This window comes from Alosa pseudoharengus, unplaced genomic scaffold (assembly GCF_046254945.1).
Source record: "Alosa pseudoharengus isolate Yale_2024_CS ecotype anadromous, Long Island Sound unplaced genomic scaffold, YU_APseudo_1.1 YU_APseudo_1.1_scf_11, whole genome shotgun sequence".
NCBI lineage: Eukaryota > Metazoa > Chordata > Actinopteri > Clupeiformes > Clupeidae > Alosa > Alosa pseudoharengus.
The window spans coordinates 13479393-13497483 of record NW_027468576.1 but is presented as its reverse complement, the minus strand read 5'-3'; the positions used below and the strand labels follow the sequence as shown (position 1 = coordinate 13497483).

The 18091-nt window shown below is 40.6% G+C and overlaps 2 protein-coding genes across 3 annotated transcripts; both read left to right on the top strand.

Annotated features, from left to right (window-relative positions):
* Positions 1-6747: 6747 nt before the first annotated feature.
* Positions 6748-9397, top strand: LOC143116758 (deoxyribonuclease-2-alpha-like). Of its 2 annotated transcripts, XM_076278047.1 has the most exons (7): positions 6748-7027; positions 7155-7258; positions 7339-7504; positions 7612-7696; positions 7872-8030; positions 8249-8440; positions 8624-9397. In XM_076278047.1, exons 2-7 carry the CDS (start codon positions 7161-7163, stop codon positions 8965-8967), a joined length of 1044 nt encoding a protein of 347 aa, XP_076134162.1. In that variant the 5' UTR covers positions 6748-7027; positions 7155-7160; the 3' UTR covers positions 8968-9397. The 2 variants fall into 2 exon arrangements, with proteins under 2 accessions (XP_076134162.1, XP_076134163.1); XM_076278048.1 differs by having other exon boundaries at positions 7010-7258.
* Positions 9398-11396: 1999 nt separating this feature from the next.
* On the top strand, positions 11397-18064 carry rpf1 (ribosome production factor 1 homolog). Its single transcript, XM_076278046.1, has 9 exons — positions 11397-11718; positions 11937-11993; positions 12276-12356; positions 12454-12549; positions 12873-13026; positions 13326-13408; positions 15941-16122; positions 17608-17734; positions 17887-18064. Exons 1-9 carry the CDS (start codon positions 11413-11415, stop codon positions 17926-17928), a joined length of 1128 nt encoding a protein of 375 aa, XP_076134161.1. The 5' UTR covers positions 11397-11412; the 3' UTR covers positions 17929-18064.
* The last annotated feature ends 27 nt before the right edge of the window (positions 18065-18091 follow it).

Sequence of the window (18091 nt, the reverse complement as noted above, 5' to 3'; positions counted from 1 at the left end):
GACCAGGCGTGCTCCAGCATTCTGAATCAGCTGTAATGATCTTGTTACACAAGCGGGTAAGCCAGCTTATAGTGAATTACAATAGTCCAGCGTAGAGATGACCATGGTCTGAACAAGAAGTTGTGTGGAATCTTGTGTCAGATAAGGTCTGATCTTCCTAATGTTGTAAAGCATAAACCGACATGATTTTGCAATAGAAGCTATATGCTCAGAGAAGTTAAGTCGGTCATCAATTACAACGCCCAAGTTTCGTGCCGATCTAGTTGGGGTCAGTGAAGTTGAGTCAAGATGGATGTTAATCTGTTGGGGAATAGCTGTTTTAGCTGGAAACACCAAAAACTCTGTTTTTGAGAGATTAAGCTGAAGGTGTCGATCTTTCATCCAGGCTGAAATATCCTTAAGGCATGCAGAAATCCGGTGGGAAACACTAGAGTCATCAGGTGGGAAAGACAGGTAAAGTTGAGTGTCGTCTGCATAATAGTGATAGTCAAATCCATGGGAGCGAATGGTATCACCTAAGGAAGTGGTGTAAATAGAGAAAAGCAAGGGTCCTAATACTGATCCCTGAGGCACACCTGTGGTGAGGTCATGAGACTTAGATACCTGTCCCTGCCAAGACACATTGAAAGAACGCCCTTTAAGGTAAGATTCAAACCAGTCAAGGGCTTTTCCAGAAATTCCCAGTTCAGATAGTATAGATAGGAGAATGTCATGGTTAACAGTATCAAAGGCTGCAGATAAATCTAGTAGAATTGATGACTGAGCAGAGGACTTAGCTACTCTCAATGCTTCAGTCACAGACAGAAGAGCAGTTTCAGTAGAATGACCACTCTTGAAACCAGACTGCATAGGGTCTAGTAGATTATTCTGATGAAGAAAGTCACAAACTTGCTTGAAGACCACTTTCTCCAAAACCTTTGACAAGAAAGGAAGAAGGGAGACAGGTCTGTAGTTCTTCATCTCAGTTGGATTAAGTGTACTTTTCTTTAGCAGAGGTGTAACCCTAGCCTGTTTAAAAGAATAAGGAACTATTCCAGAACTGAGTGATGTATCATCCATATCTATGCCCATATAACCCCATTTAGTACACAGTACCCAGTTAGTTAAAAAACAACTGAAAGGGTCATGATCCTACCTGATGGACAGGATTACAAAGTGCAATATCAATTATTCTGGGCATGCAATGACGGAGTCAAGTCAGTTTTATTTTTTAAAGCACATTTAACATGCACAGAGTGCAACCCAAAGCGATCCACAAACAAGACACATAGGGCCTAACAAAAAGACAAAAGATGTCGGATGGAGCGGCATAGTCGCCAGTGTGCCCGTGACATCAAGACAAACAAGACAGACAAAAAAATTAACAAATAGAAAGTAAAAAGAAAATCAATAAAAAAAAAAAAAATCATGTTAGAAGCTAAATTAGTCCAATTTCCAAACCAGCTGAAAATGTCCAAGGGCAATGATGACCCGCGTGAAAGCTGCGCACATGTGTCTTCACAACCGATGCAACGCCAACAAAGTTCTTTATAACTGACCAACCCGGAGTGCTTCATTGACAGTCTGGAGAGCACTGGAAGAACAAGACAGTCCGAATTTGTGATGGGCAAATTATATGAGCTCGGTGGTCCTAGACAGCGACCGTTTGTTGTTTGTTGTTTCATGGTGTCATCAGAGTTCCTTAGCACTCAATCCAGACTCCAGGCACCTAACGGTAGATGCTAGCATGACAGATGTCAGCCGCAGCTCGGTGGTCGTGGCAGCTGCAGATCTCTTGCAGATTAACGTTAGGCACCCTTGCTGAGCAATCCCTCCGTCCAGACATTGGATGTGCAGCGTCACGGATGGATGAGGGACTTCAGAGACATAGCCAAGGCGCTCATCAGCCCAATGGAAGCTGGTTAACATTAACTTGACGTTGATGGTGTCAGACGAGTTTGTTAATCAGAAAAAAGGACTAAGAATAACACAAAAACGATCGAAAATAACATAAATAAAGAGTGATTACATTTAACTAGAAAAATAAATACAAAAAATTAACAGAACATTACATAAAATTACGAACATTACATAAAAACAAACAAAAACATGATGCCAGACGGAGCGGCATGTCACGGCAGCGTCCCCTTAACCTAGCAACCTTGTCTTGATTGATTGTCCTTCATTCTCTGTATTATATGTCAGTGTACCATGAGTTTGAAGCCGTTATTTTAAGGTAGGGTTGCTTTAAACCCACATTCGGTGGCTCTCAGTAAGTTTGGTGGTTAGTTTGTACCACTTGACAAGTTCAGTTGTGACTTGAGCTTTCTTTACTTTGAGCCAGAGAGCTACCACTGTTCTTTGACCCGTCCTGAATGTGCTTGTCCGAATGCTTGTGCAACTGCCAGACATGCAAACCACCAGCCACTGTTTATCACCGAGTGATGATCTCTGTTCTTGTCACTGCGCACTTGCCAATGTTGTACCAATGTTGTTGGCTCTATTGCCATGATATTCCTACATCACTGCAAACTCACCAAACTCTGCTTGTGCTGCACTAACCTCAAGCTTCTTGAGAACTTTAGTCATTCAATCGGAACACATGGAACCGGTTTATGAGTCTTCACATTGTACCGCTTGACATTCATTTGTAATGTTTGAGTGCATCTCTCTGACACAGTATTTAGACGAGATTTAACAGGCAGGTCAGCATAGTTGATCTGCTGACTGTTTGCAGTTTAGGCTATGCCATGTCTCATAGGCAGAGAAAAGCTGTTGCTCTCAAACACTGTCCACTTAATCAACAGAGTCATTGTGAAGGAATATAGACAGATATGGAAAGTGATATCATGCTCCATTATTTTTGGTACTTTCAAAATACAAAAATACAGTATTTTATTTTGATACATGGTGTGGCTAATGTATTTTGTAGTTTATTTTGACTTAAAATTAGGGTATTTGATGTTCTATTTTAAAATAAATTTTGAGCCCAATAAATTCACTAACTCTTTGAAAATAAAAGAAGATTCTAATTACAAACAACCCTCATTTAAACATATTTCCAACTGTATTTTCATGGACTATGGTGTTTAGATCACAAATTGAAATATAAAAATGTGAAAATAAATTCTGTTGCAAGTAGTAGTTTTGGGTCAGATCTTAGTTTGCCTGGACTACAAGCCTACATTACGCAGCATGGCGCACGATTCAACGATTATGCACAATTGGCTTAGTTGTAAACACGCTCCATGTTGTACCCGGGATTTCCTTTATGATACAACATGCACTGCCACAGAGGCCAATCAGCAACCAAGCCTCTCTAAACTTACACAACAAGACACGGCATACAAAAACAATAGACAATTGGCTTGTGGCCACATGCTATAGCCTACACAAGATCCGTCTCCTTCGCAGCACAACCTGCGCTACCAGTAACCTGAATGCCTCACTGAAGAAACAGAACAGAAAAAACATCACCAACAGAGCAATCTTTGTGAACATCTCACTTATCAAGCAGGCACCTTCCTTCATGCTTTATAGAAATAAGCCCATAACCCCTGGGCGCCAGCCGAACTTAGTCCCGCCCACAACATTTGAGGTCGGAAAGTTCAGTCTGGCATTGCTCCGTTGTGGAGCAACTATGCTCGCCTAAAATCTGGCGGACCAATCAAATCGGGCTTTACGATGATGGACAGGTGAGCAACAGCGCCTCATCTATCACGTCATCTGAGCATGCTTAGGTTGATTATGTTTGCAACAAAAATGCTGTGGCTAGAAGGAGACAGATGGCTTCTATTTCAATACGTTTTTATCACTGAAAATTATTATTTCTGAAAACTTTGGCCAAAGTTAAGATGGAAAGTGGTTTCACTTTCATCAAGGGAAAACAGCATGTTGCATTGTGACATGTTGTCTCTCGTTCGTTTGAAATCTCTGATTGACCACCAGTTCGAGGGATTTGCGACAGCCTTTCCCAGCTGTTTATAACATGTTTGTAGCATATCAGTGTTCAACAGAATTATTTTTAAAAACAGAGGGGATATAGGATAGGATATCAGTTTTTTCCTAATAGCCTACCCTACTAGGTACAGTATCTCTTAGATTTCACTAATGAGTGTTGTAGGAGATATTGACGGCAGAATAACTTTTACAAAAGTCCAGAAACCAATCCTACATCTCACAGTAAGTTATTTCGTTGCTCTGATTGGTTAGGTCTATCCAATTGAGTGCAGAGGCATTCCCCCCCTGTATCGGTTGAAACACGCCCCATAATTACGTCCCAATGGAGCAGTATCAGACTCATATTCTGACTAGAATTGATGAGTATGGCTACGTACATTACCCCGCCAGAGTTCTCAACAGTGGTGTCTGGCATCCCAGACCCACCCCCTCCACACTCATGATGGGTTGGGAGATGTTACTAACAGAGACACCAACAAGTACCACTCCAGAAACACAGCCACACAAGATGTAGTAATTAACACATCAGGGTGCACCACAACCAGCATACCAGTGCTCAATATACCACAACAGCCACAACAACGATGACAACAACAACAACAACAACAACAACAACAACTAAAAGAAGTCCCTTCCTTATAGGGGTATTTCACAAAAGCAGAAGTAGAAAATTCAAGATAACAGATAAAGCGATCCTTGATCTAGCGTTGTCTGGTCAATCTAGCTCAACATGTTTCATGAACGCCAAGCCAGGATGAGTGGGAGGTACTAGGTCAAGCTAAGTGTAAGTAGGCCTAATTCGGGATACATATGCATTCTAAGCTTTCCTCAAAAGAACTCATGGCTGGAATAAAAAAGATGCAGAAAATAGCCTCGTTCACAGCAAGTGAGCAACAGCTTTTGGAAGTATATTTTTGAATGGGGAAACAGAAAGTTTTGTAAAACAGCAAGTAGCAAGCGTATCTATGGTGTTTTGCGAGCAAATAAAAATATTAGGCTATACATAGGTGCATGGAATAAAGTCCTTAGGTCATATCAGGTTGAACCAATAAGACAGCAGAATTTATTAACTAAGCTTGGGTATTAGCCTGATTGGGACCAGGCTATAGCCGCACAGAATCATTTCCCACAGTGTCTTTGTATGTCTTTGCTTTTGTGAAACCAAGGCTAAATTCAGTCAGGATTACCAACAAATCTTGTCTTAATCCACTATTTATCTTTTGTGAAATACCCTCTGTTTGTCATTGAGATATAGCAAATGGCCAGTCCTTTTACAGAAAGATGGGCAAAGTGCGAAGTCTTGAGTCTAACTAAAGCTAAATCAATAAGCAAAATCAAGTTGCTTATTAAACACCATGAGCCGGACCTTAACCCTCCTGTTGTGTTCGTGGCCAAATTTGTCCGATTGACAATTCTTTTTCTCTCAAACAAGTTGTTAATTTATTCAGACTATCATGAGGCTCCATGCCGTTAACACAGGGCATCTGAACACACAAAGCAAATTTTGATCATCTTCATGAGAATTTGGGTGTTTTTTTAAAACTTGTGTTCCCAGTCAAAAATGACCGGCCATTATTAGAAATGGATGATGGGTGAGAAAATGGTCAGTGTATAAAATTGAGTCCAGGAACATACTTGTTGATCAGATGGACTGTATCTGTGCTTCTGTACATTCACACATTCACACAACCCCCCCCCCCCCCCCTTCACTCCGCCTTTTTGCTTCTATGCCAGCCCCCACTGGAACCTTTCCCCAATAGAATCTTTCCCTTTCTGACTTGCATGAGCTCAGGTCAATGAGGTCTGCAGGCCATAAATAGCAAATGGAAGTTCAAAACTGGTAATATCCAATAGAACATATGTTGATACAAAGGTCTATCACAACATTAAATGACTCTATATGTGTTACTATGGATTTGTAACAAGTCTTAATGCAGCGGTCATTTTTTGACTGGGAACACAAAACCAGTGAACATAAAATAAACACAACAGGAGGGTTACCTAAACATTGTAATGTTACAATGTTACATTGACTTGTTATCAATGTAAACATTGATAACAAGTCAGCTTTGGCCAGCTTAGCTTGTGGAGAACTTTGCCTGTTGACTGACCTTGCACTTTTCCGCTTTTTTAATTAGGGCTCAAGATGTACTGTAGCCTGGGAACACCCAGACCTTCACAATTGTACAATTGGGAGTGAAAAGGATCACTGACTTACGACTTCCAGCAGGGCGTAACTAGCAGTAAAATTAAACTTAAATTGGTACAGTAAACTCTTAACAAATCGTTTCAAAAGTCTTGTAAACGAAGGTTTTAAATGCAGTTGTTTATTCATTTCCAAAGAAATACACGTCCATGCCGGATTAGCAATTGTATTACATGTCCGTGTTTTAAGGACACTGGAAATGGACTTCAATGGCCTTTTGGCCAGATGAACCTGCAGAGCAAATCCCAAATTTGCCAAAGGTTTGTATGGGTATTTCCAGGCTAGATGTGCTGGTTTTCACAATAAAGTATTTGTGAAGTATTCAATGTGTAAGTTTGAAGCTACATTTACATTCAAACCATTTTGTTTTTAATGAAATAAAGTCTGCATTGCAATGTTTATTGCAATTATTTCAGTTTATCTTCAATCGGAATAAGCAAGGATTTTTGAGGTTACAAGTCTGAGTGTGCTATCAGAATTAAAGGCCATTCCCACCAAGAACGATAACTAAACCGATAAACCGATTGCCATTATCGCTATAGTTATCGTGGTGTGAACAGCCGTTTAGGTCAAAGACTGGGTCAAAGACTCCGTAGCAGAAAGATTTGAAAAAGAATACCTAACAGCTAACAACACATACACTTGCTATCATTTGGCTGCTAAGTCATTTACACATTGCCTAAAAATCATAGTGAATGTTCTAAATTAATCACAATGTGATAAGGAGACATGTACGTCAGATAATAAGTTAATTATGGTGGTTTGATTGCTTGTCTTGGATACTTGAAGTTTTCTTGGGATTATAAAAGTCCCAAGGTGCATGAGGCATTTGTCAAAACTCAGAACCCTTTCAAGAGAAAGTTGTGACCACAAGAACTGCTGGTAAAGAACATATTAAGTATTTTCTTTACTAATAAACAGCACAATATAACAAGCATATAACTGTTGTTGTTTGGTACAAGTGAAATGCAGCTGAACACAAAATGCAAAATGTGATTTTTCCATACAGGGCAACATGATCTGGATCTTTCTTGGCATTCTGTTAACCGTGGGTGGTTGCACAGCCACCACATCTATTTCCTGTCGGAATGAGCAAGGACAAGCCGTTGACTGGTAAGTTCTGACAAATCTCATCCAAATGCATGATATTAATATATGACACAATAACTGCATGTGTGTTTACTGTATTTTAGGTACATTTTATACAAGCAACCCAACATCGATGGCAAAAATGGACTGAGGTATCTCTACATGGATGAGACCACCAATGGCTGGGTCCCAGGCCAGTACACCATTGATGATAAACAAAGTGCCGTGGCTCAAACACTAAAGCCTTTATTTGATAACATCGACACAGAAGTAAGACCATCAGTGCATATGAACAAGTACAACGCACAAGATTTGTTTTGTTTACATTTTTGTGAGATTTTACTGGATGCTGATTTGCCTTCTGTGGTTCTGAACAGACTGACACTTTTGGATACATACTGTACAATGATCAACCACCAGTGCCTTACAGAACAGCCTCCTCTTCTTATGGACACAGCAAAGGTAATAAACTCAGACACACACAGCATGAGCCGATAGAATGAGATGCTAGCAGCACGCAGCAAGCTACTGTAGGCCATGAGTTGCTTCACGGCGCTCTCCCATGCTAATAAAATCTAGTGTTCAAATAGAGTCAATCTTTATACTGCTTGCTGAGATCTCCATTTTTGTTGCACAGGTGTTGTTCTGCTGGACAAACATACTGGCATTTGGTTGTCACACAGTACCCCGGATTTCCCCGGAGTTGACATCAACTCTTTCTGGCCACAGAGCGGCTACCACAATGGACAATCGTTTATCTGTGGAACATACGAATACTCTACTTTCAAGGACATTGGTAAGTTTTTCAAAAAGTTTTTTCTTCTCTTTTTTCTTTTCCTTTTCAATGTTGTAGGTCATGTCTGTGTCTTCTGAATGGCAATTGTTGTCGATGATGATGATGATGGTATCTGGATATTTGGGGTCTTAACCAGAAACATATGTCTTTATGCTTCTCTCATTGCTGTCACGGTTAGTAAAAGTTTTTTGTGAATCTTTTGCAAACTGCCTCCACAGCAATCCAGCTCGAGTACATTCATGTGAATCCGTTTAACTCCCACATCCCTGAGTCCTTCTACCCTGAGCTCCAGTGTGTGGCCAATAAAGGCTGCTATCCCAAAGAGGCGCCCTACTATCGACAGCTCGACATGACGACCCTAGCAGGACACAAGTTTGTCAGCTATGCCAAATATGGCAAACTCCATGATGGTATGTATGATTCATAAGCTCTACTGATTATGGTTTGCCAAGTGTAAGGTAACTATACAACATTTAAAGTGTTATCATTTATCAATCATACATACACATACACACTTACATACAAACAAACAAATCCACATCTTATAATTGATATGTGATTACAACATCTAATATAGAGATTTCTTCTGGCAGATCTGTTCTCTGCTGTGCTTGATAAACACATGGGGGGTGACTTCTACGCCAAGAGCTGGGGTAGACTTCGCCACCCACTGCCTTCCAACTGTTCCGTCCCTAACATCGTGTACAACGTGGAACAAGTGCAGCTTCCGACCACCGAGCCCTTCAGCATCACCGTGGACCACTCAAAGTGGAGCGTGACGGTGGACGAGTCCTCCAGGCCCTGGACCTGCATCGCCGACATGAACCGAGAAGTTAGTCAGGAGAGCAGAGGCGGGGGGGCAGTGTGCACAGACAACCCTGCTGTGTGGAGCGCCTTCTCCAGCATCGTGTTCAGCTACGAGCCATGCCCTAACTGATCACTGTAACAGGTCTACGAGCCATGCCCTAACTGATCACTGTAACAGGTTTACAGCCAAGTGGCAGCTTTGTAAAGGGTGTGTTGAACTTTCAAAATAAAACATAATTATTTTGAAATCCTAGATGGCTTCATTGTGTTTCTGATGGTTATAAATTCTCATGTTCTAAAGAAGGGTGTAGCCACTCCTGTCTCTCCTGTCTCTTTTAACTGTATATTGGCCGACGTTTTCATAACTAAATTCTAATATCTCATAACATTGTGGTTTTCAACTTTCCATCTTGTGGGAAGACAGTGAACAGCTGTTGCCTGGACAGAAGTGAAATCATATAACACACGGTCACAGTGTCAACAGTTTCACTACCCATGGTGAACTTTTAACCTTTGTCCATGAGATACCCTATCATTTTCAATGTTTGTTTAGATCTTTTCTTTACTGGTATGGATGACACACTAATGTATTAAGTAATTAATGCAGAATATAGTATTGTATATGTTCAATGTGTATGACTCATTAATGGTGTATGCTTCAAATGCAATACATTGCATTTGAAGCATACACCATTAATGAGTCATACACATTGAACATATACAATACTATATTTAGTGAGATATATATATGTATGAGTGTTATTTGTGTTATTTACACTACACATAACTGTGTTATGCCTTTGCCTGGAAAATCCAGGTCTGGCCACGAACAATGTAATGGCCCAACTCGAGGGGCGGCACCAAGCATGCATTTGAAAATCTCCCTGCACGCAATTGGATAACACTACACCAATGTTTACTCTGAATGATTCCGGACTTCGACGCAATTGGATAACACTACGACCAATGTTTACTGACCTCCAACGTTGCAGCGCTGTCGTCATCAGTTTAGCTCGCATCTGGCCCGCATATATCAGATACGCGATTTGATTGGTTCCCCGGGATGCAAGGGGCAAAAGTAACGTGCATCATTGCTCATTGCCAGAGTGTCTTGCAGAGACAATTCCATTGTGCTCTCGCGAGAACTCTGGATTTCCAGTTAACCCTGTAGCTGGACATAGATATGTGTTCAAAATAATGGAAGTTCCAAGTCTTGCATTGCATTGAAAAACCTGGATAATCTTTTCAACTATATCAATTGGCCTATACTGTATATAACAAAAAATAATTTAGAGGTAGCCTATACCTCACAAATCAGCCAGACCCAAACTGGCCCAAATGTAACCCCTGAGTATTCCAATCTTGTTTCTGGGGAAGCTATAAGCGCTAGGGCTCACAGGAGTCTGTTTCTGGATCAAGAGCATTATGAAGGGCAAACATCAAAGCCTTCCAACTGGACATTGGGCTGTCTGATGCCTGTGGTTCTGTCTAGCCCATCATTTCCCAACTTTGGGGTCGGGACCCCATGTGGAGTCGCCTGAAATTCAAATGGGGTCAGCTGAGATGTTAGGTATCTTACAATTGACCAGTGCATTACATAAAATATATACTGTAGCGTTGGTGTATAAGTGTACTAGTGTTTCCCACAATGCTTTGGAGCTAGGGTGTCGGGAGAACTTTGGGGGGTTATTGTATGTGTCTTTATCTTTATTTACTGTTGTACGTGTTTTAGTGTAGCGTGAATCCCTTTTTAGTTCTGCCTCTTGTGTGACCCTTCTTGTCGGTGTGGCTGTGTCCAACCCTGTGTGTAATGGATGAGTGACTTCCCTAGCGTGTGCTATGGATTATGTCTGTGTCCCTGCTCCTGATCTATCAATAAAGCTTTGTGTTTTGAATCAAGCCTTGCTCGAGTCATTACAATACATTAAATATAAATGGTATCCAAGTCAAGTAACTAATAGGCTCCTTCATTACAATCTAGCTATGTAAATATAAAAACTTAGACATCCGACATGAGATCATCATGTATAATGCTCGATCAACGTTCCAAAGAAAGTAGCAAAACAACCAGGCGAGTTAGTCAAACAAACAATTTAGCTTGCTAGGACTTTTGGGGAAATACTGCTCTCAACTGGATGTTACAGCAGATATGAGATGTGCTCTCTCACACAACATGTTGTGAATGATTGGGGTTGCCAACGTTTTGTGAAATCAAAATAGGGTCACCTGCCAAAAAACTTTGGGAACCCCTGGCCTCCAGTGACCGCAACAGCCTGCTACACAGAGTGTAGGCTTCATTCCACCCATAGAATGGTTTCTCACTGTTCTCATTTAATAGGGTAGACGTTTGGGAAAAGTCAGTGTAATGTTATGTTTATGCAGGATTGACTAGCATACCGGTAATATAAAACAGCTTTTTAAAAGGAGACCTATTCAATCCCTATCTGCAACATGATGCTTGAATAGTCTTGGAATGGAGGTAGTTGTGGCTCCTCCTAAACGCAAGGCGGCGACATGCCTTCTATGGCTCTATTGCGCACTTCCTTTTCCACACGGAAGTAGTCAGACTAGCTACATGCACACACGTGAAAGGAGAGCGCACCATAATACTTCTATGGACAGAACAGATCTCCCCGAGGAAAACATGGATTTTGAAGAGGAATCTGAACAGAGAACTGTTAAAAAGAAAAAAGATAAGGGGAAGAAATCAACAAAAGTCAAAAAGTCTCAAGTACCAGTCGTGAAAAAGGATGAGATTGAGTCACGTTCCGTGGACACAGAGCCTGGAACTTCTTTTCCACCAACTTTCAGCGTGTCTGAAATAAAAAACAAACAACGGAGACATGTTATGTTCATGAAGTTAAAGCAAGAAAAGAGAAAGGTAGATTATGATGACAGTGTAATGATGTCTTCGTTTGAGATTGCTGTTTGCTGGGTAGAAGGAACCAGACCAGTGATGTTATTTTGCTCTGTGTAGTGTAGTGGTGGGCCTTGGCTTTTTGCGAATTTGTCCTGACAGTCGTCTTTTTAAAAAACATTCATGGAGAGAAACATGTGGCTTATTACACGTGTAACTGTCAAACTGTTTTTGTCTTATAGCAAAGATTAGAGATACGGAAGAAGAGAAAGAAGGAGAGGGAAGCCCTTGGTGACAAGGTAAGTGAAATGCTGACACTAACGTAAACAGGTCTGAAATTACCTGTAATCACTTGTCTGTATGGTCACAGTAGGTTGTAATTATTGATGGGTTGTATATGGTTTCATGTAAAAGGTTAAACAAAAAATGGTTTGACATTCATAGCTCTACACTGTAGAAATGCATTATTTTCAGCAATGTACAGTAGTTGATTTCCTGTTAAGGTGATTATGCAGGCTGTCTGCATCCATTATTCATATGGTTCTAACCTTTACATGGTTTGTCTCTTTTTCAATGTGCAGGCACCACCAAAAGAGGTTCCAAAAACTATTGAAAATCAAAGAATATACGATGAAACAACGGTTGATCCCCAGGATGAAGAGGTAATATATTGTTTGTTAAACATCACAAACATTGGAGCCGGAAAAACAGTGACCAATATGTTAATGGAATGTGCATTTGTTTGTTTGTTTTGTTCAGGTTGCATTTGACGAGGGAACAGATGAGTTCTCTGCTTACTTTAACCGTCTCACAAACCCCAAGGTTTTAATCACCACATCAGACAGACCCAAGACCGTAAGTTTTTCTCATTCACTGTGGCAATTGACATTAATTATTCTGGATTTTTTTTTTTTTTAATTATTTTTATAAAATGTCCAAGTTTTGTGTTATTATGTTAGATGTCGCCTAGCCAAACCACATGGGTTTCATCATTTGCATAGTGAAACATTCATGATTGCCTTTGTTTCAATGACAAATTCCCATCAACAAGAGAAAGACATCACACTTAATACTACTCCATGTGGTTTCTTACAGTTTGATTGCATTTCTGTGCACAGGTGTTCTAACTTAATCCCGTCCATGCTTGTCGAGTAATTACTGTGTTTTTTTTTTTTCAGAGAACTATTAAGTTTTGTGATCAGCTGGCGACAGTCATACCAGACGCTCACGTGTACTACAGAAGAGGCCTCGCTCTAAAGAGGATTATTCCACAGTGCGTATCCAGGGGCTTCACATATCTCTTGGTTATCAACGAGGACAGAAAAGTGCCCAGTATCCTTGCATCTCTGGTTTTACTCTAAACTAGTTGAATAAGTAATTTACATTAAAGAATCCCATGGGACATAGACCTTATATAATATGACCAGCATTTTTTCTTGCAGCAATTAATTAATTATCCACCACATATTTGTATTGTGTATTACAATACTTGGTACTTTTTCTCCATTGAGTGTATCAGTGCTTTATGGTCTTTCAGTATCAGTCATTAACAATAAATCACTCTAAATAAGGAGCTGATTTAATACCTTGTTGCACAGTTTGCTGCTCCCCTTAACCCTCCCTTTTAAAAGATGGTATGGTTCTCTGTCATCTTCCTGATGGCCCAACTGCTCACTTCAAAATCAGCAACGTCAGGCTACGCAAGGAAATGAAAGTAAGTCAGATATTCTGTTGAGTTTTCTTTTTGCTGTTCACTTCAAGAGCTGGAGGTTGTGCTTAATCATTTAAAGTGGGTTGCCTCAGGCAAAGACAGGTGTTTACAGTCACAGGACATTTATTTACATATGCAGTTCACAGAATCAGAGTGAATTTTGAAATTCTTGTTGCACACTCTGTTGACAGAATGGACAAATTTACTCTACCCAGACCTTAATTGATTGATTGTTACCGAACGTTCTGTAGGCCAAAATCAAAACACTGGTGAACGTTCTCAAGACTACCTAGACGCGAGCCTGTCCTGGGTTGCCAGATGTAGGCTAATGAAGACTTAGCTAACGTTAGTTGACCTGCAGCTGCTTAAACGTTTCTCCAACCATGACCCAGCTACACATTACGGAAACAGCGAAAACAAAAAATACCTCTCTAACCAATGTAATATATTTAGCTGAAGTTAGCGATGCAGATGAAGTTTAGCCTAGGCTACCTGTCGTGGAGAAATATGGCCATCTCTGCGTCAGACTTGATATTCTTCGTTTGACGAAGAGGTCACCATCTCAGGAAGCTCCTCCGATGTCCACTTAATTGGTTTCTTGTTTAATTTTGGAAATGTGCCTGCCTCTCGTAGGCTAGGCCTACTCGTTCATGACTACAACTGACAGCTGTTGATAGTTGGCCTTCGCTGGCAACCCAAATAGGAGAACACGCCAGCCCATTATTAATACCAAGAGAAGAAAATTCCAAGAGATTCCGCCCCGTAACTCATTTTTTTTCACAAGTTTTACGGGGTATAGTAATGTTGTCAAATAAGCCATTACTTCAATTCATCGTGTTTCCTTACTCTCTGACGACATATGGTGATCATTTTTTTAATGGTTACAGTTTATTTTCCATTATTTCCTACATACTGGTCCTTCAAAGTTTGCAGACACTGTTCCGGAATGCAGGAGTAAACCAGTGCTGTTTTTAATATTTTAGAATTGAGTACGTATAATGGTGTGAAATTACTCATTTGAAATTACTAAGAATTCCAGGCAGATAATTTCAGATTTTTTTTCTTGCTCTAAGGAAATATCAGACCATCATCCTTAATCCTTTAGACCAATGTTTCTCAAACTATTTGCCTATTGATGAGGGGACTGCTCTTCCGCGCAATCAAGTTATGCCCAGTGCTTCTGTCACATGATCTGATCATTTATGGCACAATTGATCATGGAGCCACTGACCGATAGAAAAAGAAAACAAAAGTTTCTCCGATTGGCCAGTTGCACCACAGCGGCCCACACTATTGTTCTTATAGCACATTGACCCCTGTGCATGAAATGCGCTATATCAGGGGTGGGCAACTAATTTCCCCAAGGGGCCACATGACAAACTGGGATTGTTGAGGAGGGCCGGACCCAAAATTCCGAACTCAAGTCTGAACTCAATTCTGTTCAATTCTATTCTGTTCTTGTATAACATTAAGTAAATCATATGGTTTTGTTTACTAGTCGTAAGAACAGATGAAAATGTGAGGGAGACAATATTTAATCTATGTCCAGTATTTAATCCTCATTCTCGAAAATTATTTTTTGACATGACATTTTTTTTCAGTTTTCAAAGACTGATATAAAAAAGTACTACAATATCTATATAATTAGGCTAGGTCATGAAAATGTGAAGGAGTACAGTACAACCGATAGGCCTGTGCCACCATTTCATCAACACTCAACAATATTTCATCATTAAATCATTACCATCATTAAATTAACTCTATGCAGAATTAGACTTAGAAAAAGTAGAGCAGACAATAATAGGCTGTCATTAGTTAATCAACATGCACAAATAAAACTATTTTAAAAATGTAGGCTATGTTTTTGCTTTAACTTTATGCACATAACTGTGATTGGTCAACTCGCTCTGTTTGTTGAGCCGGCTGCTTCAAGCAACCTGTGGGTAGTAGCATCATACTAGTTCGCTAACATAAGCTTTGCAAATAAACTCAGACATTTGGTTACAATTACGGGGTTATCCGATTGTAAACTGTCTATCTGCCAGTAACGTTTTGAAATGAACACTTTGTATCGCCAACGAGCAGCAGTAGGAGTTCTTTCTAACAACCTTTGCGGTGGTGAGCGACGCAGACATAAGAGACACAAAACTTTGAAAGGTTTACGCCGACGTAAAGGCAACTGCATTGTGTCGACGCAGAAGCATAAATTCTATTCACCACATCAGTAAGGGTGTTTACGTCGTATCCACGCACAAATGTATGGGCATACAAATAGCAGTCGCTTTCAAAATAAAAACAACGATATTGATTTGCATGCATTCTATGCTAGGCTCTTGACTATTGTTCTTTCACGGACCTTACGCGGGCTGGTCAGGCAAAGCCCACGGGCCGTATGTTGCCCATGTATGCGCTATATAAATAAACTTGCCTTGCCTAATGGACGTGTTGTTAAAAAGCATGATGCACTATATAAATAAACTTGCCTTGCCTTAATGGATGTGTTGTTAAAAAGCATGATGTTTGTTTTCCCCTCAGAGGCGAGGGAAGGAGCCCACGGAGCACTCCCCCGAGGTCATCCTGAACAACTTCACCACACGCCTTGGCCACAGCATCGGCCGCCTGTTTGCTGCGCTCTACCCCCACGACCCGCACTTTGTCGGACGTCAGGTGGCCACCTTTCACAACCAACGAGATTTCATCTTCTTCCGGTTCCACCGGTAAGTGTCATGGATGAAAGCGCTTACACGCTGTGTGTTGGACTCGACACCGTGCCTTTTTATGTATTTTGTGTCTATTTTTGGTCTAATTTTACCAGCGGGATCATAATTCATACCAGTGGATGTATTTAACAGCATCAGTAGTGTCAGTAACAACATGTATAATCTAGAACCCTGTGTTTGACTTGACATTCTAACATACTCCTTTGGACACTTTCTGCACTGGTGCATGGCATAACTGTTGCGATGGACTGTTTGCCAAAGCACCAACATTTTGTTTCTGTGTGGAGGAAGGACTTGTGCGTGTTGTGAGTTGTCATGCTCTGGCTTAGTCGTGTTTGCAATAGCAAAACAAATATACTTTGGAGACCAAAATGTTCACGTCAGGTCAGTGTGCCGTGAAGATCTTCTGAAGCGTACCTCGGCCCCAACTCACTAGATATGTCAATTAGGCCATCAGACCACCAAATGTACTCTGCAGTCATGATTATTAAACTTGTGTTTTAGTTTAGCAAGTCCTAAAGTCTAATTTATTCTTTATTTATTGGAAAAGCTACTGTTCTACTACCAAGGAGAAACCAATTGAATCAGTCCTTTTAAAGGCTAGGCCCCATTCACTTAACCTGGGTGAATCAAGACCAACCAAATTTGAGTAGAGGAGGTCTGTCTGGAGATCTTCCCATTTCATTTCCGAATCACCAAAAACCCAAGATCCAATCATAAACACTTATCCAACCTGGGGTGGGCTTTACTTGACAGACAGAGAAGTACAGTTTAACAGTGCTGTTCAACACAACCAATAGCTGCGCTGATAGCTAAATTGAGATATGAGAAGCGGTATGGTGTTATATTAGCCTGGCTACCAGTCACTCACATTCATTGAGGATTACAGCATGTGCGCCCTCTTGTGTCTAAATTAAGGATTAACTGACCACGGATAAAAAAAACATCAGGCCTTTCCTGGTTACCCTAAGAACACATTCTGTGCAGACCATTTGAGAATTCTTGAGAAAAGAGTTATAATCACTGTACCTTGAACAACAAATGGGCCTCCGGTGATGCTACCTGCAGCTGGTTAAATAGGAGGAGGTGCTAAGGATGGAGATAGTTCCAGTATAAAACACTTTTCCACTGTGACTTGACTCAAACACCAAATACAAACTAGAGGTATTGCAGTCCCACCCTATAACCTACGGTCTGTTGACAGAGACGGCTCTTTAACTAGCCATAGCGGGAATCTTTGGAGTCAGTTGTAGGTCAGGGTTGCTATGAACCAGTTTAGGACAGAGGAGCAAAAGGGACCCTGGGAAATGTAGTTTTGATAGTCTTATGGATGGATTTGTCATCCAAGTTAAAACAAATGGAAGTCCTATTTCTAAAATGCCACATGATGATCTTTCACATTTATTTGTCAAGAGGATCTGATCAGCAGAATCAGTTGTGAATATCAGTGTGACTGATTTTCTCCTGCATTGGTCCACACAGGTACATCTTTAAGAATGAGAAGAAGGTGGGTATCCAAGAACTTGGACCACGCTTCACCCTAAAACTTCGCTCTCTTCAAAAGGGGACCTTTGACTCCAAATTTGGGGAATATGAATGGGTTCACAAGGTGAGTCTTCAGTTATTATTAGTCTGCTATCTGCTACTACTAGTTTATTAAATTAAATTATTCAATTCTATTATAAGTTACCTGAATTAAAAGGTAATTATAGTACTAAACTGAAAACATACTAATGACCCATCTTTCTGTCTCTTCTATAGCGTCATGAGATGGACACCAGTCGTAGAAAATTCCACCTGTGAACAGTCTTTCTGCTGTGTAGCACCACACTTCTATCTCCCTCTTCCTCTCCCTCTCAATCTCTCTCTCTCACTCACTCACTCACTCTCACACACACACAAACACACACACATGAATAAATAAATATTTGTTTTTGCATTTTGTTTGTCATCCAAACTACATATG

Excerpts from the sequence above, each read along its gene's own strand:
- LOC143116758 (XM_076278047.1), top strand. The coding sequence starts at position 7,161 with ATGATCTGGATCTTTCTTGGCATTCTGTTAACCGTGGGTGGTTGCACA. Across the intron at positions 7,259-7,338 it reads CAAGGACAAGCCGTTGACTG|GTACATTTTATACAAGCAAC; the intron begins GTAAGTTCTGAC and ends ACTGTATTTTAG. Across the intron at positions 8,441-8,623 it reads ATATGGCAAACTCCATGATG|ATCTGTTCTCTGCTGTGCTT; the intron begins GTATGTATGATT and ends TTCTTCTGGCAG.
- rpf1 (XM_076278046.1), top strand. The coding sequence starts at position 11,413 with ATGCACACACGTGAAAGGAGAGCGCACCATAATACTTCTATGGACAGA. Across the intron at positions 12,357-12,453 it reads TTGATCCCCAGGATGAAGAG|GTTGCATTTGACGAGGGAAC; the intron begins GTAATATATTGT and ends TGTTTTGTTCAG. Across the intron at positions 17,735-17,886 it reads AATATGAATGGGTTCACAAG|CGTCATGAGATGGACACCAG; the intron begins GTGAGTCTTCAG and ends TCTCTTCTATAG.